Consider the following 20,581-nt stretch of genomic DNA (forward strand, 5'->3'; position numbering starts at 1 on the left):
CCCTTTGGTTTGAAGAATGCACCTGCCACTTTCCAAAGGCTGGTGAATCAAGTCCTTACTGGGTTGGATGATTATTGTGCAGCTTATCTTGATGATATTGCTGTCTTTAGCTCCACCTGGGAGGATCACCTGGTCCACCTGAGGAATGTTTTAGAGGCCCTGCAAAAGGCAGGCCTCACTATCAAGGCCACTAAGTGCCAGATAGGGCAGAGCAAGGTTGTATACCTGGGCCACCTAGTTGGTGGGGGTCAGGTTCAACCACTGGAGAGCAAGATCCAGACCATAAAGGACTGGGCTCCTCCAACTACCCAGACTCAGGTCAGAGCTTTCTTGGGCCTGACTGGGTACTACAGAAAGTTTGTTAAGAACTATGGGTCCATAGTGACACCACTTAATGACTTGACCTCCAAGAAGATGCCAAAGAAAGTTCAGTGGACAGTAAGCTGTCAAAAAGCATTTGATGACCTGAAGCAGGCCATGTGCAGTGCACCTATTCTGAAAAGTCCAGACTACTCCAAAGAGTTCATTGTCCAGACAGATGCTTCTGAGTTAGGTGTGGGAGCTGTTCTTTCACAACTGAATGTAGATGGTCAAGACCAGCCCATTGCTTTTATAAGTAGAAGGCTGACCCCTAGAGAGAAACGTTGGTCAGCTATTGAGAGGGAGGCCTTTGCTGTGGTTTGGGCCCTGAAGAAGCTGAGGCCATACTTGTTTGGCACTCACTTCAAGATTCAGACCGACCATAAGCCCCTCTTGTGGCTAAATCAGATGAAGGGTGAAAATCCCAAACTTCTTAGGTTGTCCATTTCCCTACAGGGGATGGACTTCACAGTGGAACATAGACCTGGGACTGACCATGCCAATGCAGATGGACTCTCCAGATATTTCCACTTCGAACATGAAGACTCAACTGGTCAAGGTTAGTTTAATGTCCCTAAGTTTGGGGGGGGGGGGTTGTGTAGGAGAGTAGGGTCTGCTTTCTATGTTCACCCCCACTTTTTGCTTTTGCTTTACTGGTTTTCGACTTAGATGTGGCTGTGGGCCTGCTAATCAGACCCACAGCCCAGCTGTTCTCTCTCTAAATTAATACTATGTACTTTAGGTGCATAACCCAATTGGATAGGATCACCTTATTGGCCCCTGTACAGTGTACCCTAGGTACCCAGGGCATAGGTGTACCCTAGGCCTACCAGGGGCTGCAGCATGTATTGTGCCACCCCTGGCCTGGCCTTCCATTTTGACACAACTGGCTGATCACTCAGCTGGGGCAAGGTCGTGTAATCACCCCTTGCTTAGGTGTAGTATTCCTATACCTAGCTTACATATAGACACATGTGTACCTATCAGTCACTCCTATGGCAGGCCTTGACAATCCTGGAGGCAGAGTGCATGGTAACATGTGAGATGGTGCTCTAGCATGAGCTGAGCCTGTCTGCAGCTTTCGGAACCTTGTCCTTATAGCTGTTCTATGATATAGCCTACCATATACTCTTAAAGTGCCTTATAATCTTAGACGGTTATGGTAACTATGGTTTGGCTTTATCAAAACATGTCGTGTAAGGTGTCTAACACTAGGGAATAATACCCCCATGCCATTTCTGGACATGAGGATATTATTCCCCCCTTCTAGAGGGAAAGACATGTTAAAATCATACTTCAACTGTTGGCCTCTGACCAAAGCCTCAGCATCACAACATGGATGCTGCTGCCACGACACAAGTCTGACCTCCTGCAGCTGGGAGTGATCCCAGCCAGGGAGGCCTGGACAATAGGTTTCCTGCTTGGGGAGGTGCTAGCACCTCCCCAGACAGCCTTTAGTGTATTGGGGCAGGGTGGGCTGAAAGGAATGAGACATGCCTGGGGCACACAAGGTGTTCCTTGCATAGTCCAGTTCAAACCGGCGCTGGGGCACTCCAGCCCCAGCTCTGGCGCGAAACTGGACAAAGGGAAGTGGGTGTAACCACCCCCTCCCAGGTCCCACCCATAAGGCGTGACCTAGCAGGTATCCCAGCCCCCCAGATTAGTATAAGAGTGGGAGTTGGGCCTCAAGACTTTAGATTATCCTGAACCTGCAAAACTGAACAGAAACTCTGGACCTTCGACATTCGACGAAAGAAGAAGACTGAAGAATCTCCCTTGTAGCCAAGGAGTGGCTACCCTGTGCAAACAGGCACCATCAAGAGACTACCCTTTGCTTTGCGACCGTTCTACGAGGAACCGACTGCAGAGCCCGACCAGAGCCTTGACTTCCAGACTTCTCCGACCCTCATCCACATCTGCAGCAGAGCTGAGATCCGTGGAGGCGAAGTTGTGCACCGGGGATTGAGAAGCCCCAACCCCAAGCACCATCTGCACCGAAGATCAGCCCCCCACACTCCACGAGTCCTGCGTGGGGCCCTTCAGCATTTTCCTGCTTGCCGCGTCTGTCCGGTTGCTTGCCCGCTGGCTAGTGGCCTCTGTGACGACGCACCCTGAAATCTTCTGCGCTGATTTGGCTCCTCCAGACTGGCTCCCGTTTCTCTGCAAAGAAGAAGCACCCCAGACCTTCCTGGTCTGCACCAGAAGCAAGTCCTTTGTTCTTCGTGGGTTCCGCTTGCCAAGGCTTGGTGAGTCCTAGTCCAACTTCGACGCCGCCGACAGCAAGAGCCTTCGTGGGACAGCTCGCCTCCTGGTCCTGGTCATCCTCGACGCTTCCTGGTCCTCCTGGCTGCAGCGACAAGCTTCACCTTCACCTGCAACTCTTCACGACATCGCCTGGTTCCTTCCTGGTTCCACGTGGTCACTGGCTAGTGACCTTGACTCTGTCCCTTCTGCTTGCAGGTTTCTTCTCTTCTTGATCCCAGCCTTGGGATCCACCGGAGACACTTCACTGACTGCCTGTCAGCATCTTTCTTCAGGCATCCATAGGAGTCGACGACGAAAACGACGCATCTTCACCCCTATGCACCCGCAGCCTGTGGGCTAGGTAACTTGGGTACTCCGGTGCTCATCAGGATAGTGACTATCCTAGTGTCTAGTTTTCAAGTCTCAACTTCCTAGCTACTCCGTAAGTGTCCTAAATCTATCTATTTCTAAACTGTAACATTGCTATTGACTTTTACGCATTACGCGTGAGTGTTTCCACTCTGCACACGAATCCCGTGGGCCTCCCACTTCCTAACTAACGCTAGTGTAGTGTAGCCCCAGCGATTCCCTAGGCCTAGGCCTATTCTATTTCCGTGACAGTGGTTCTTATACCACTTACTTAGTATATGGTTTGCGTGGCCCCTAGGGCCTAACTGTATTACTTACCTGTGTGACTTAATGTATGCTTAAATAAGACTGTGTTGTACTTACCTCTAATCTCATAAAGAGTGCTGAGGGTTTGCTTAGAATAAATACACTTTATTTTATATATATATATCTGTTGTGGTGTCCTTTCATTTGGTATTCAAGGGATTATATATGGTAGCACAGCTGGCTTCACATGCCATTCAGAGTTTAGCCTAAGACTGCTCTTGTCCATGCTACCACTAGGATAGCTGGTCTATAAGGTTGACTTTACAACCAATCACCATAAGGGTATTTGGACTGATATAAGGTGTACACTATAACTAGTGACATCATACATCAGGCCAACTTCTCACACGCGTCCTCTGCCCTTTGTGCTGGAGCCACGATAGCCACCCCTGGTGTTTTTATCGTAGGTACTGTGTGTGTTGCCCTTGTTGTAGGTTTGCTGTGACCCCTGTCCTCTACCTGCTCCTCTATTTCCAGGGCGACGAAAGGAGCCACTCCGAAAGGTCTGCGTTTGGAGAGCCCCCATGGACTTTGCAGTGTCCGTGTCCTTTTTTATTTTTTCTAGGGTGGTGTCAACCTCTGGTCCGAATAAGTAGTCGGGGTTGACCGGTTGATTGAGAATGTTATTTTGAACCTCAGGTTTGAATCCGGAGATTCGTAACCAGGCGTGTCGTCGTAACATGACGCTGGTGTTTATTGCTCTGGCAGCTGTATCTGCGGCATCCAGTGCACACTTAATGGATGCGTTTGTGAGGAGTTGTCCCTCCCTGATGAGGATCTCTGCTCCCTCTTTGTATTGGTCAGGGAGATGTTGGAGTAGGGTTTCTAATGTGTCATAGTGTGCGCGATCGTAGCGAGCTAGGAGCGCCTGGGTATTGGCAATACGCCATATGTTAGCTGCCTGGGCTGCAACCCGTTTGCCGGAGGTCTCTAGCACCTTGGACTCTTTGTCCGGGGGAGGAGCATCCCCAGTTGTCTGCGAGTGCACCTGTTTGCGAGCATTAGCGACTACGATGGAGTCCAGAGGCAACTGGCCTCTAATGTACGTAGGGTCCCCTGGCGCCGACCTATATTTCTTGTCGATCCTGGGGTTTATTACTCTTGCCCTGGTGGGTTCTTTGAAAATGTCCTTTGCTGGTTTGAGGACACCTTTCAACATGGGTAGAGTTTTGATATTCCTTTCTGAGGATGCAAAAGTATCCATTAGAAAATCGTCCTCGATAGTGTCAGAGTTGAGTTGCACACCATGATTGGCCGCAGCACGTTCAATTAGGGCGTTGAATGCGGCAGTGTCCTCTGTGGGAGACGTTTTTGTGCCATATAGCTGCGTGTCCTGTGTATCCATAGGTGCACCCGTGTCCACAGGGTCATCCCAAGCCTGGTCAGGGTCCTGTTGGCCTTCAGGGTCCATGTCTCTGGGGTAGGGGACGTTGTCACCCATATAGTCCTCCAAAACGTCGGTTTCGGAGTGTGTCGGAGAGAAGGACTGTGGATCTGGGTAAGAGGTATGGAGACGTTCGTAAAGAACTGGTTCCGAATCCGCTGGCAGCTTTTTCTTTAGCGGGATCCGGTAGGAGTCCAAAGCGTGTTTGGCAGATATTCTCCGCTTGTGGAGCATAATTCTGCCGGTGTCGGCATCGATGATGTGGGACGGTGACGTCTCCGTAGGAGAGCGTTCGGCAGGTGTGATCCTAGTTTGGGTGACACGTGTTCTTATTTCAAACATTTTGGGCGCCGTGGATGGCGGCAGGCCAAAAGTGATATGGGGTGGCGCTGGAGAAGCTTTCTGAGCTTTTTTCGGCTCGGAGCCTGACGTGTCCTGGAGGGCAGCCTTTTCTTTGATGCGTTGCAAGGACGCTGCAACTTGTCGCACCTGGAACGCCGACGGTTCTTTGGCGCCGAGCGGTTCTGTAGAGGCAGGCGTGGACTTCTTCGGGGCCAAGGGGTCATCGAGTCGAGGAGAGGTCGTAGCCGTCGACGGCGTCGATGATTGGGCCTTAGGTGCTGCTTTCGAAGCGGTGTGTGACGCAGCGGCCATTTTGACCTTCGTGGCTGGAGCCGATGGTTTCGGTGCCGGGGCGGTTTGACGGTACCGATGGCCTTTTTCCGTGTGTCGGCGCCGACGTCGGCTGCTGCGAGTTCGGCACCGAAGTCTCGTTTGGTGCGGTCGGTGCCGACTGGTTTGGCTGGCGTCGAAGGTGTAGTGGGCTTCGATCCGACCAGTGTCACTTTCAGTTTCGGTTTCTGTGGAACCGACACGACTTTTGGTTTCGGTTTCGAGGAAGGGAGACCAGTCGTTTTGGGTACTAATGGCTGTCGCTGAATGTCCGAGGCCGGGCCCGAGGGCGGGGCCGAAGAACTGCGGGATAGGTCTTGGGTAAGGCCCGAAGGCGATCCCTCGACCGGAGCCATAGACTGACGCACTGGGATATCCTCCGTCTGTACGGGTAGGCCTTGCTCGTCACCGGAGCTACTTTCTTCGGCCCCTAAGGCCTCATCGTAGTCTCCTACCTCGGTGTCGGCTTCATCTCTGTGAAAGAGTTGTTCTTCGATGTCTTCCGATCCGGAATCGTGTTCGGAAGCGGGGCTGGAGGGTAGGTTCTCCACGTCTTCCACATCTTCGTCCTCGGCGCTGAAGATGTTGGTTGGGGCCGGTGCCGCTTGCTGCGCTTCAAGTCTCGCTGCTCGTCGAATCCGGAGAGTCTTTTTGGATCGGAATCGGGCACAGGCCATACATGTGGATTCGTCGTGATCCGGTGAGAGGCATTTGTTGCACACCGGGTGGACGTCGACATGGGGATATTTCGCATTGCAAACAGGACACCGCTTGAATGGTGTCCTCGATTCCATCGTCGATGTGGGGTCGATGGTCGGATAAGATGCGAAAAAGTTGGTTTTGTTAAGTCAGTAAACTAACAAGTAACTGTCGATACCGATCGGGAACAGTACCGACGCGAACTAAAGGCCTTTTGGCCTGAAAAAAAGTTTTCCCTAACTTGAGTCAAGATAAGCACATCCGAACCCAATGGCGGAAAAAAACAATCTGAGGATGCCCATGCGCACTGTGGTCCAGGGGAGGAGTCACCTATCTCAGGATACTTCGAAGACTCTTCCAGGACAACAACGTGCAAACATCCGGACCCAACACTAGGCGGCGATCTATGCACAGATATGAATTCAGCAGCCCACATGCCTCGAACTCATAGCTGATGATCTCTGGGGTGGGTTGATGAGCAGGTATGTTAGACTGTTAAATTTCTCCTCTTCGGAGCAGAGCAGGCCTGCACCACCAAAGATATCCAACATTTCAGGCAATGGGCGGTACAATTTGTTGTGGGCCTAGCGCCTTTCTCTGCTGCCTAAGGATTGTTTTGCTCCTGAAGGCACAGCAGGAGTTGCAGCAGATGTAGTTACAACTCTCCATTCTCTGGAGTCGATAAGGTGCAAGGTCGCAAGAGTTGGGGCGCTCTGATTGCCAGGAGGTCCAAGTCTTCAACAATTATATCTGGAGCAGGTCAAGGCAAAAGGAGAAAACAGAACAAATGCCAGAGGTGAAGTCTTCTCGGCAACAGGAAGATAAGTAATGTGACCCTCACCACAACATTCAGCAATGGTGAAACCCGTCCGAACCCAATAGCGCAGAAAAGCAATCTAAAAATAGAGTTAGTGCCCATGCTTGTTCAATACTAGACAAGGAGTCACCTTGTGACTCAAAAGACTTATTCGATGTAGAACACACGTACCTACAGCCACATGTGCTACAAACCAAAGGTTTACTCCACTCCAACTCAACACTCAAGTTTCATTAAAACTTTTCAAATTAGTCTACACCAGTATTACAGACATAAGACACTAGAGACATACACTAACTGCATTGCCCAATAACCACTAAACGCCACTGAAATCCAAAGAACAAAAAAGGTCTTGGATGTATTCCCAGGACTACAAGAGGATATTGGCAACCTTAGGTGGGGCACTGTAGCAAAGTCAAAGATCGGACATTTTTGAGACCCATAAAGTGCGGGGCCTGGGACAAGCTAGCAGGGGCTATTCCCTCCTTAAATGCTGTAATGTGCTTTTAGGCCAAGCAGCACCTCACCGAAGATGCCAAGAGCAGCTACTTTGCCTAGGGTTGTCGTCAGTGGGCATGGTGCAAATCAACAGGTTAGCCAAGAGTACATGTATCCATTAACATGCATCAAAGAGCACTATCCACTATAACCATTTTGCTGACACCCAGGGTTCGTGCACAGACTATCACAGCATGCTCCATCGAAATCTGGATTATGAACTTTTCAGTAACGCACGTCTACACACACAAAAGTACTTGATAATGAAATCTCTACAATCAAACCACTTGTACTGCTATTGTAAGGGGAAAAAAGTGGACAGTGATCCAAGATAGAGTACCCAAAGAGGATCTTAATGTGTGTCTTACACGAAGCATGCAAAGAAATTAAAGCAGTTTGAAGATCAAGGATAGATCAATATTTTTTTTTACATTTTTATTTTAACTACCAGCAATCTGGTTTGTATTCCTGTTAATACCGAGGGAACAGTTACACCACCAAGCCAAAATGTAGTGACCATAGGACTGGCTATAAAGAAATGTAGTATGGTAATATGAAGCACTACAAGTTAACAAGTAAATGGCATGGGAACATAGATGTACTTTTGTAGGGACAAAAAGAACTGTAGAATATTGGTGTAGGTTAAAAGGTAAGGTGGCAATCGCACTGTCAAACCACACCTAAAAGACCATTCAGGTTAATGACTAACATCCTCCCATCTGTGCTGCTGCCAGAGACCAACACCAATTATCTAGTTCTCTTAGACACTTTGATAGCATTCCAATGTCTTGTGCGTGCTCCTTAAAGTAAAAGCATGGTCACTTGCATAAATAAATGAATGATCATAGCTGTGTTGATGTCAAGCCACTTTTTTTTTTGAGGAATAACAAAACTTCTACCCAATCAAAACATGTACTCCTGCCTCCCAACATGTGGCCCGACCCTCTAGTGATGCTCAACACTGTCTGGCGACAGCTGCGCTGTCAAGCCAGACCATGACAAGTACAGAAACTCACCATGAAACTTTTTGTCCAGGATCATCTGTGATAATTTTCTTTCTACATCGGGCTGTCATGAAAAAAGTGTCATAAAAAACAAATTCAGAACTGAGTGGAACAGCCAATAAACAATAAGGCATTTTACAGTCTCAAATTAAGGAAAACAGACTGGAGATTGTTAATTAAGGCAGACATTAAACATAGTACACTTCCTTGAACTTAGGTTTGATGTCACAATATAAAACTGACATTCTGGATTAACAACTAATTCTTGGTCCCAGAAATTGATTAAGCAATGCCATCCATGCAGAAGGGTCGCAGTACACCTTGACTGAGAAGGTGAGAACAAATTACTAAAGTACACAGATCGTTACAGCCCATAGTGTAAAAAAAAAAAAAGCCACAAATAAAAGCAAGTATTGTAAACCATGATAAATGATGGATTACTGTTGCAAAGAAAGAGGCTTTATCAGCAAGCCAAGTAAGGAGCTCCCTTGAAACTTTCCTCCCAATGCATTTTGAGCTACGTACTCTTCTTCAGGCAACATTGGTTCAGGAACTAATTTTGGATATGGATCATTTATACTTATAACCCAGTAATGAGGATTCCCAAAACCTCTTAGAATGCTTTCTCTAAACAATATGCAACACTGTCTCTGCCACAATCGGTGTCAGGCCCCAGCTGGAGTGCAGGATGCAGCAGCTGACGGAGCCTAGGGAGAAGCGAGTAGACTCTGATTTTGTACACACTTTTGCATTAATAATACTCTGTCCTATTAGTCTGTCCACAATTGGATTGCACCCTCATCAGGAGCGAATCAGGAGTGCTCCGTAGGGCATGCATATTCAGCATTGGTACAGACTTGTGGCAGTCAGAACATTCTGTGGCGAGTTCGGTCACACTGTACTCAAATTAACCTGAGCAGCTGCATACCACACTGCCTATGGGTCGGGACTGACATCAATTACGGTACTCCAGTGTGCTTTCCGATACAAGATGGGCCATTAAATGGGATACACAATAAGGTGATCTGCCAGTTGCTTCATAGCCATATCTGAAGTCAGCAAAAGCAACATGCAATCTAGAATCCTCTAGATTAGAAAATACTAGGTAATATCTGTGTCTTATACTGAAAATCTTGCCCCTTCATTCTTCCAGACTCATGGGATGACCAACCAGCAAGGCATGTGCAGTAAATAACACAAGCATTTACAATGCAACGGTCTCGGCATTGTTAAAGTTAGAGCTATTGGCATTGCTCATGACATTATTTTAGTTTATGTTTTTGTTTTTAAAACATGTAGAGAAACGGCATTGTTATTTACAATGTCAATAGCTTAATCAGTGTGTGTGTAGGTGGCTCTGTGTGTGGGTGCAAATGCAATAGGTTGAGAGTGATTAAGCTATTGACATTGTAAATAACAATGCCGTTTCTTTAAATGTTTTAAAAACAAAAACAAACAAAAATAATGTCATGAGCAATGCCAATAGCTCTAACTTTACCAATGCCGAGACCATTGCATTGTAAATGCTTGTTTAGTTGGCCTCCGGTTATGGAATGGGAGAAAAGCAAGGAGAAATGGGTGATGGTACTACCAATGCACAGGTATCATTTCAGGGAAGGAACAAAAAGGAGATTGGCTTTCATGTCATCCCCAGTAAAGATTAAAGCCGCCTAAAAAAATACCTCATCAACTAGAATTGATTGGTTTGTCATGAGCTCACTGCATTCCTCAATAAAAGTTGGATTATCACTAGGAGGGTGATAGATAGCATTCAGTCTTAAAGAGGAATTATGCAGTTGCCAGAGTTTAAGAGTAAGGCACTGAAAAGAGGTAAATTCACTGTTGAGGGACTCTTTGCAATGTAAGGGGTTCCTGTAGATAACTGAAACGCCTCTCCCAATCCTGGTTGCATCTAGTGATGCAGTAAGGAGGAGGGAGCAGAAGGTTCACAATATTGTGGTAAGCATTGGTGAACCAGATCTGTGTGAGGATTAGTAGTTCAAGACTGTAGTGGGAGGTTGTGTCTGCAATTTTAGTTTGTGATTCACTGCTGATCTAGTTACATAGCATACATAAAAATGAAGTGACGATTTTGATGTAAGGAGTGACTAGGGGTTCAGTGGAAATATGAATACCGTTCCTATTATCCACTGACATCACTGTGGATGTCTGAAATTTAGTTCAATGCATTAATGTGGTTGGTGTCATGTTCTGATGAATTTTGACCATACGTTCAGATTTGTGGACGCTGGGGGGATGACTGATATACTCTGCCAGCAGATTACAAATGTCTACTTGCGAGGGACAGGCTTGTAGTTTATCTGGACATGGTAAACAGTTGCTCCTTGGTGGGGGCACAAGGTAAATTCACTAATTAGGTGGGGTGGAGATTTTATAAAAGTAGTAAACAGTTTAAGTGGGACATCCTGGTGTCTAGCTGGGATAACTTAGAATTGAGGAGATCAATCTTATGCTTAAGGGCATTCTAACCTGTGGAGTTGTGCCAATGCGGATATGAACTTTACGACTTCGTTGTTAAGTCAAGGTGATGGTTATCAATGCTAAAAGACCAGATTTGAGAAGCCCTATGGAGGAAAAAACACACTGCCAGAGGCACTATCGATGTTCACAGTTTATGACTGATTAACTCGGTCTTCATTCTGGACTAGGCTCGGGGGTTTGATAAAAGAGTAGTGTCTCAGCTATTGTGTTGATGTAAAAGTCAAGGAAAGATTAAGTTGGTGATGGTGACATGGGTTGAGTGTAATCGGTGTGTGGACCTGCAAAATGTTGGGATTATCAAGAGGTAATGTGGGGAATAGGAAGTAGTAGGAGTGTGGTTCATCGAGGATCAGTGTGAGTGAGAAGTGGTAAAGGGAGAGGCACGAGACTGGGTTGCTTGTGGAAAACATAAGCTGGAGATTGTCTCTCAAATGTGGGAATGAGGTATGACTGATTGACAGAGTGGTTGGAATTGTGTGAACTGAGTTATCAGGTATTTTGGAGGGTTTACTGTGTGTAGGGACATTGTGGGTGCAGGAAGATCACCGATTTCTAAGCGTGACTTTGATAGCTAGAGAGAATTCTCTTGTGATTATGGAAGGGTGGGGAGGGAGGTGTGGGGAAAGCCAGAGAGTCCAGCTGCTCGCTTGAAAGAGGATACTCAGTGACATCAGACAGTGGAGATGGTGGTTGTGAATTGGCAAAGATGAAGGCTAGTTGAGTGTGGTTTGTTGTGAGTCAGTACGAGGTAGGCTGAGGGGAGAGGGAGGTACCTCCCCAAGGTAGTTAGCAGGTGGGTTGGCAAATTGAGGAGGGGCATCTCATTGGTGCTAGAACTCTCAGTCTCCGGGTGACCATTTGGTGTTGGAAAATGGAGCTCAGTATATAGAGTAAAGGCAAGGAAACAGTCTTGAGCATGGATCCTTGTTCAGATGTTTGCATAGGCTTTGGCACAGTGAGGTTAACTGAAGAATCTATTGCAATGTATATGTAGTAGATATAGAATGAAGGTGCAATTAATTATGGCAGTATGTGCGATGGAGGCTTGCTGCACATGTGACGGTTTAGTGGAGAGAATCCATTTCCCTGCACCAAGAGTTGCAAACATACAGTCCAATAATGGGAGGATTGTCAGTAGATTGCATAAAAATCCTCAGATCATTGTATGTGGAAATAGTGCTTGACCCAATCAAAAGACATGGAGGGAGCTATTTGGGTCTTATCTGAGACAGCACATGCGGTGGCACTTAAGACACATTTTGTTTACTTATGGGGGCTTACAGCCCTTCCATTGTGTACAATTGGTTGTCTTCATCAAAATGAATGTCCTTCCTTCTCTTTGGTCAGCACATGCCTGCTTCATTTCCTCTTTGTGCGTTTGTCCCTCTCCTAGAAAATTGGCTCAAGTACTGGTTGTAGGAGAGTAGGGTCTGCAATCCTATGATCACCCAGATTTCTTGCTTTTGCTTCATTGGTTTACGACTTTCCCTGGCTGTAGGCCTGCCAATCAGACCCACAGCCTAGCTGTTCTCTCTACAGATTAAAACACATGTACATTAGGCGCATCCACTAATTGGAACTGGGCCGCCTTATCAGTCCCTGTATCAGCATACCACAGGTATCCAGGGCATCGGCGTACCCAGGGCCTACCAGGGGCTGCAGCATGTATTATGCCACCCCTGGATGGCCACCCAAATCTGACACAACTGGCTGCACGACAGCTGGGGCAAGGTGGTGTAATCACCCGTTGCTGTAGGTGTAGTATTCCTATACCTAACCCTAAAATGGACGCATGGATTCCTATCAGTCACTCCTATGGCAGGCCTTATCAATCCTGAAGGCAGAGTGCTGGGAGTCATGTGAGATGGTGCTCTGGCGCGAGCTGAGCCCGTCGACGGCTTGCGGAACCAAGTCCTAATAGCTGTTCCATGGTGACGCGTGCCATCTACCTTAAAATGCCTTATAATCCTCGCGGTTATTTTCTAACTATGGCATCGCATCACCCACACATGTCGAGTAAGGTGTCATACGAATTGGAATACGAACCCCTCGCCAATTCTGGCGACGGGGTTAGCATTCCACCCTTCTAGAGGGACACGACATGGAAGTAACCTTGAACCCCGGTTAAAGTTGACTCAAGCCTCAGCATCACAAAATGGATGCTGCCACCAGACACAAGTCTGACCTCCTGCTGCTGGGAGACCTTCCAGCGAGGGGAGCTTGGACAAAGGGTTTCCTGTCGAGGGCGGTGTTAGCACCATCCCAGACAGGGTTTGTGTATCCCAGGTAGGCAGGGCTGAAAGGAAGGTGATTGCAAGTGGCACCCCGGTGCTCACTGTGCATAGCCCGGCTCAAACCAGTTTCGGGGGCACCCCAGCCCCTGAGCTGGGGCGAAGCCGGACAAAGGATAGGGGTGTAACTACCCCCCTCCTGGTCCCACCCATAGGTAGGACCTAGCCACGGGCCAGCCCCTTTTCCTAGTATAAAGGTAGGAGCGAGTCCCCTTCCCAAATTGGATAATTCTGAATCTTGAACTACTTTCCACGAAAGGAACTCTTGACTATTTCTGAAGACTCTCCCTTGTGGCTAAGAAGTAGCCACCCTGCACCAGCAGGCACCACCTAAGCGCTTGCGGTTTGCTGCGCGTCTCTCCTACGGATCAAGACTACCCAGCTCGATGAGACCCGGATTCCCCGCCATCTGACCTCTACCTACATCGTCAGCCCAGCTGAGATTCGTAGGTGTGACGAGACCTGCGGGACCGGCCATCTTCAGAACCTGCACGACGCTTATCTAGCACAACCACCGAGGGACCCTCGAGTGAGTGCACCTAGGGTTTGAGAAGCCCTAACCCTGAGTAGCTCCAGCACCGAAGCCTGCCTCCCCAGCATCCCCGAGATCTGCGTGGGGGCCCTTCTGCTCCTTGCTGCTCACCGCGTTGTCCGGCCACTCGCCGTCGGCTAGTGGCCCTCTTCACGACGCACCACAACAGTTTTTCATCACTGGTCTGGTTGCTCCAGACTGGTCCTTGCTCCCCTTCAGCAGAGGAGTACCTCGGACCCTCCTGGTCCACTCCAGACGCCATCTTGACTCCCCCGCGTGGGCTTGCCTCTGCCAAGACCTGCTGCCCCACTCCTGGGCCCAGCAGCATCGACAGCAGACACCTTCGTGGGACAGCTCGCCCTCCATCCTGGTCGCCGCCGCGCCTCCTGGTCCGAGGAACAGCCGAGTCCGACGTCACCCACTCACCTGGTCGAGGTGACTTCAGCCGGTACCTTCCTGGTGCCCACACGATCGCTGGCTAGCGGTTGAGAACTGAGTCCCCTCTGCTTTCAGGTTTCCTTCATCACCGATCCAGGCTTGGATCTCGCTGAACATCGACACTGGTCGCCTGCCAGCAACAACTTCTTTCAGGCTCCCGAGACTACAACGAGGACTCCCGACATCTTGCTGAACCCCACGCAGCCGCAGCCTCTGGGCTAGGTAACTCGAGCATTTCGGTGCTCCATCGTAGGTTCACTCTACAAGTGTCCAGCTCCTTTTCCGTTTAGTCCAACTGATCGGATTCCTCCGGAATCAGTAACTTTAGACTCTCTAATCTCTCCCATTCCACTTGCAGTGTAAATGGTTTCGTGCCCTTCGGGCATTTGTGTAAATTGTGCAACTAGTAGTATTTTCCCAAGAGTTTTGTATTGTGCTTAGCTCCCTGACTCATAAAGAGCCAGGGTAGTCTTGTTATAAATAAATATCCTTTATTTTCATAACAACTTGTGTGGTGTCCTTTCACTTGGTGTTCAAGGGGTATATGTGATGGTAAACAGCTGGCTTAACACGCCCTCTAGAGTTTAGCCTGAAGACTGCTCTTGTCCACGCTACTAGGATAGCTGGTCTACAAGGTTGACTTACAACCAATCATCAATAAGGGTCGTTTGGAATGATACACAGTGATCACTAGAATAGTGAGCACTACATATCAGGCCAACTTCTCACACTGGTTCCTTGCTCAGGGTCCCTCCACTGCTCGCACTCTGAGCTACTTTTTTCTTTCAGTTGCAGCACTCCATAAGAGTGAATGTGTTTACAGACCCCCAGTATGCATTTTATTTGCCATGTTGCTTGTCACCTCCTGAACTGCATTGTTGTTTGCCCCATCCCGTGTTGCTGCTTGCCTGTGTTGTTGCGTCTCCTTTCCGTCCCATTGCTTGTCCCATCATACCCTGCATTGTTTTGCTTGCCCTCTCCCACCCTGTGTTGTTGCTTGCCCCATCCAGCATTGCTTGCCCTTTCCCACCCTTGTGTACCGTGTTGTTGCTTGCCTGTGTTGCTTCCTCCTACCACCCTTCCGCTCTGTGTTGCCGCTTGTCCCCTCCCTCTCATCCTACGTTGTTTTGTTTGCTCCTCTGTGTACCCCTCCTGTTCCTGTCCAGAGTTGCAACCTCACTGCTGTGCAGCAAGACTGAACGTTTGAAAAAAAAAATTGTTAAAGCATCATGATGTGGTTTGCCGTGTCATGGTGTTTTTATTTATTTATACTGCTGGCAGGGGGGCAGGGCGGGAGTCATCCAAAGCCTCTTGCCCTCCTGCCGGCAATTTTTACAAAAATTCTATGGAACGACCATCACTGGCCATGTGAATAGTTTTGTTTATTTTTTTTTTACTTTCGGTCATGCTGCTATGCAGCACAGCTAAAAACATTGATAAAGGTAATGGCTCACATAGGCGAGACCTGTTGTATTTGCCAATACTTTTAAGGCCATGATAAAGTGTTCTAGAATATGAGCTCAGTGGTGAGGTAATCCTAATGACCACTGTGATAGTTTGTCAGGGAGCCAGCCCTTCTAAGGTTCAGTTTTCAAAAAATGTTGCAGATGCTTTGGAACGATGCGGTGGGTAGAGTACCCTAAATGAATTAGCACCCACTTTCTCTAGTTTGTTAAATATGTTTATTTATGGGGTAAATCTCTCTTGAGGAAAGAGAAGCGATGGAGCACATTAGCTGGATGCCATCTATACCTTTGCCTTACTGCAGTAGAGCAGATACCATGGCTTAGAAAGGATGTTCGAGGGGCTGAGATAAACCGTTATAGGCAAACGAAAAAATGCCTTTCCAGTGAAAAATGCGGACAAATAATATGTAATATATATAGTAAATTTGGGACCCAAGACAGTTCTTACACAACACGCAGCTTATTTATATGCACATTAAGGAGAAGGCGGCAGGCAACACGCTCTCCCGTCCCCCGGGTCCATTTAATATTGTTTACTTGGACTGCGCATATGTTCTGAGAGTATGCTGCTTCAATTACGTCATACATCTGCAGACATGTTCCTCTCCAAGACTCCCTCATGCCTCCTCCTTTTCCAGGCTCTGCGCCTCATGTCCCTCCCAATCGCCTCTCCTCTCCCCTTCTGCCACAACGACGCACCCCCTCCATCCCACGCCACCTTTTAAACTATGCCAGGGACCTTCTATTCTCTCTAAAGCCCTGATCCATCCCCCTTCCTCCCCAGTCAGGCCTAGGGTATCTGCTCCCATACATCAACATATACACTGGACAACACCTTAAAGGGAAATGTTGCGGCAAGGAGACATATGTGCTTGCATGGGTTTGATGGCTGCTTTTAAAGAGGGAGAAAAGGAAAACGATTAATGTTAACATCTCTGGCAAATGATGAGTTGCCATTTATTGCCTGGGACTTGCCCTGTACACCCCACCCCCTCTCTCCCTTCCTCCCCCACTCCCAGCCCCCTGCTCTCCCCTCCTGTTATGGCGGCGTTCACTGACAATATCCCGGCACCCGCCTCCCGGTGCGCAGGCGTAGCTCCGGGTCGAGGAGACCTCGTGGCGTCGGCCGAGGGCAAACAAATGTTATTAATAAACAGTGGCTGTAGTGCGGGGGTAGCTAGGGACTGAGCCTGCCAACGGTCCGTCCTCTCTCGGTGCGCAGCGCACTATCCTAGCCCATGGCTGCAGACAAGATGGTGGCGGCAGGATAGGCAGAAGGGAGCTGAGGAGAGGAAGGGGACCAGTGCTGGACCAGGAAGGGCTGAGAGAACAGGCCGAGGGTGCGGAGGAGAGCCGGAGTGAGAGGAGCTTAAGGGAAGGAGCCAGTGCGAGGCACAGCGCGACCGAGAAAGACGCGGGAAGGTCGGAGGAGGCGGCTTAGGAAAAGGACAGAAAGCAAAACACCGGGCGCACGAAGATCCTCAGAGGGGCGAAAGGACGGGCACGCGGAGAGCTGATGGGAGAGGCCGGCCCTGGGAGAACCGAGGGGAGAGAAGTTAACCGAGGGGAGCCAAGCCCGAGGGACTGAAAGGAAGGGAGACCTGAGGGGCACAAGCCAAAGACACCGAGAGTAGTGGGGGAGAACAGGCGGCATCCGAGCCCTAGGAACGGAAAGGAGCGAGGGGTACACTGAAGTGCCAGTCCCGCGGAGCTGAGGGGAGAGAAGCTGGACAGGAGGGATCTGAGGGGGGAGAAGAACCGGTGAAGACTAGAGCAGAAAGGAAACAAGGCAGAGCAAAAGGCAAGCACACCCCTGCCTTTCTCCGAGGCAGAGCAGAAATGCCTCGGAGAAACGCAGTGGTGGTTTCGAATTCGGGGGCGTGTTTTCCTTTACTCTCCTCTTGCCATTGGCTAGAGGAGATAATTAGACTTCTTGAAAAAAACACGCCCCCGAATCCGAAAAGGACGGGGCCTAATCGGAATGACGGACCTCTTCTCCAATGGCTGGCCAGCATTCAAGAGGCCAGCCAATGGAGAACAGGGGAGAAGACGGGCGGGTTCAAGCCCCTCTTCTCCAAGTCATTAAATCTCGGATCGAGACTGCGCAAGTGCAGCCTTCGAGCCGAGACCTAAAAAACGTGCCTCAGGCGCCTAGAGCATCTGCTGGCTTTCCACACCCATGTCATGTACTTTCCAGAGACGCAAAGAGAAGGGTGTATATCTAGAACACCAACCCTAGTACAAGAGACAACAATACACAACTTGTAAATACTAGTACATTAAAACTATGTCAGGACCCGGAGGCGAGGATTAGGCTATTCTTTCTTTATTAGTTAACATAGCTGCTATGCAAAATAATGAACATAACAAAGGACTTAATTTCCCATGTTCCCAGGGAAACCATGACGTTCCAAGAAAAACAAGCCCATCCAATCAGATGCATCCAGCCTCTGTATATAGTGTTGTCCCTCATCTATCTCCCTCTTTCTGTGTTGCTTGCAGCTGTGTCAAGACGAGTACTGGGACTCTGGTTCCCTTTATTCCACTATTGCTATTGTATGCGCTTGTTTATTGCTCTGTTTGCAGGTAACTGTGTATGCAAAGTACTTGCTTCACTTACGCGGGAACAATGTCTCACTCCTTTGTGCTCGCTCCTTGATCAGTTTTCCCAGTCTCAGGAAACCGGGGCCGAGATCTGCCGGCAGCTAGAGGGCATGCACTTTCTGCTTCAATTTCAAGAATATCAGGTTGGAAAGGAGTGGAGGGCACGCCAGTTCCAGCTTTCGTTTAGTGATTCCGCCCGCGTTTGGTATTGGATGGTTGTGTGCCCATACAGTTGGAGCAGTGACACCCTTCGTGTTAGGACCGGCAGGAAGAAAAAAACAAGCATTTGCAATGCAATAGGTCTCGCATTTACGCGAACTTGAGCTGTTGGCATTGTAAATGACAATGCATTTATTTAGGTTTTGGGTTTTAATATATAGATAAAAGACATTGTCATTTAAAATACTATTAGCTTAAACCATGGGTACTCTCAAACTTTCTCTCAGGGGCCAAATTTACAGTGTGGTTTGTGGCCGAGAGCCGCACCGGTGGGGGTGGGGTCAGTGGGGCTGGGCCATCTCCCTTCCTCCGTACATCCATCTCCCTCCCTCCGTACATCCATCTCCCTCCCTCCATCCATCCATCCATCTCCCTCCCTCCGTCCATGCATCCATCCATCTCCCTCCCTCCGTCCGTCCATCCATCTCCCTCCCTCCGTCCGTCCATCCATCCATCTCCCTCCCTCCCTCCGTCCATCCGTCCATCCATCCATCCATCTCCCTCCCTCCGTCCGTCCATCCATCCATCCATCTCCCTCCCTCCCTCCGTCCGTCCGTCCATCCATCCATCTCCCTCCCTCCGTCCGTCCATCCATCCATCTCCCTCCCTCCGTCCGTCCATCCATCCATCTCCCTCCCTCCGTCCGTCCATCCATCTCCCTCCGTCCGTCCGTCCGTCCATCCATCCATCTCCCTCCCTCCGTCCATCCATCTCCCTCCGTCCGTCCCCCTCCCTCCGTCCGTCCCCCTCCCTCCGTCCGTCCATCCATCCATCTCTCTCCGTCCGTCCGTCCATCTCCCTCCCTCCGTCCGTCCGTCCGTCCGTCCCCCTCCGTCCGTCCGTCCGTCCGTCCCCCTCCGTCCGTCCGTCCGTCCCCCTCCCTCCGTCCGTCCGTCCGTCCCCCTCCCTCCCTCCGTCCGTCCCCCTCCCTCCGTCCGTCCGTCCCCCTCCCTCCGTCCGTCCGTCCGTCCGTCCGTCCCCCTCCGTCCGTCCGTCCCCCTCCGTCCGTCCGTCCCCCTCCGTCCGTCCGTCCCCCTCCGTCCGTCCGTCCGTCCGTCCCCCTCCCTCCCTCCCTCCGTCCGTCCGTCCCCCTCCCTCCCTCCCTCCGTCCGTCCGTCCCCCTCCCTCCCTCCCTCCGTCCCCCTCCCTCCCTCCGTCCGTCCCCCTCCCTCCGTCCGTCCGTCCGTCCCCCCCCCTCCGTCCGTCCGTCCCCCCCCTCCGTCCGTCCGACCCCCCCCCTCCCTCCGTCCGTCCCCCTCCCTCCGTCCGTCCCCCTCCCTCCGTCCGTCCGTCCCCCTCCCTCCGTCCGTCCCCCTCCCTCCCTCCCTCCCTCCGTCCGTCCGTCCCCCTCCCTCCGTCCGTCCGTCCCCCTCCCTCCGTCCGTCCCGCTCCCTCCGTCCGTCCCCCTCCCTCCGTCCGTCCCCCTCCCTCCGTCCGTCCGTCCCCCTCCCTCCGTCCGTCCCCCTCCCTCCGTCCGTCCCCCTCCCTCCGTCCGTCCGTCCGTCCGTCCGTCTCCCTCCCTCCGTCCGTCTCCCTCCGTGTGAGAAGTTGGCCTGATGTATGATGTCACTAGTTCTAGTGTACACCTTATATCAGTCCAAATACCCTTATGGTGATTAGTTGTAAAGTCAACCTTATAGACCAGCTATCCTAGTGGTAGCAGGGATAACATATGTCTGTAGGATTGCAGAACTTGTCTGCAGTCCTGTTGCTGATGGACAGTGAGGCTGTCAGAAAAGACCACACCATCAACTGAGCCATCATCAGGGTTCTGAGTCAACAGGTCTGGGAGAGGGTCACTCTCTTCCTCCTGCCCCTCATCTGTAGCCATGAGTAGCCCCATGTCTGCCCTGTCAACATATGCCTTCAATCTGTTGACATGAAGCACCCTGTGGGGGCTTCTGGGAGTCCCAAGGTCCACCAAGTAGGTGACTTCTCCCTTTTTCTCAACAATAGTGTGGGGTCCAGACCATTTGTCTTGGAGTGCTGCTGGGGCCACTGGCTCCAACACCCACACTTTCTGTCCTGGCTGGTAAACAGTCAGTACAGCCTTTTGGTCATGCCAAGCTTTTTGGAGTTCTTGGCTTGCCTCAAGGTTTTTAGAAGCCTTCTTCATATACTCTGCCATCCTGGAGCGGAGACCAAGTACATAATCCACTATGTCTAGTTTGGGTTG

The 20,581-nt window shown here is 50.0% G+C and overlaps 1 protein-coding gene across 3 annotated transcripts in view; it reads right to left on the reverse strand.

Annotated features, from left to right (window-relative positions):
* Nucleotides 1–20,581, reverse strand: part of LOC146871121 (26S proteasome non-ATPase regulatory subunit 11) — a 922,247-nt gene that overhangs the window by 197,371 nt on the left and 704,295 nt on the right. For 2 of the 3 annotated variants that reach the window (XM_085650288.1, XM_085650291.1), the window contains one exon: nucleotides 8,366–8,417. In XM_085650288.1, coding sequence (XP_085506414.1) covers nucleotides 8,366–8,417 — 52 coding nt within the window. Of the gene's footprint in view, nucleotides 1–8,343; nucleotides 8,418–20,581 lie in introns of all 3 variants that reach the window. The other variant, XR_014980477.1, reaches the window with a different exon arrangement.

The sequence above is a fragment of the Triturus cristatus genome, chromosome 1_1 (genome assembly GCF_964204655.1).
Source record: "Triturus cristatus chromosome 1_1, aTriCri1.1, whole genome shotgun sequence".
Classification (NCBI taxonomy): Eukaryota; Metazoa; Chordata; class Amphibia; order Caudata; family Salamandridae; genus Triturus; species Triturus cristatus.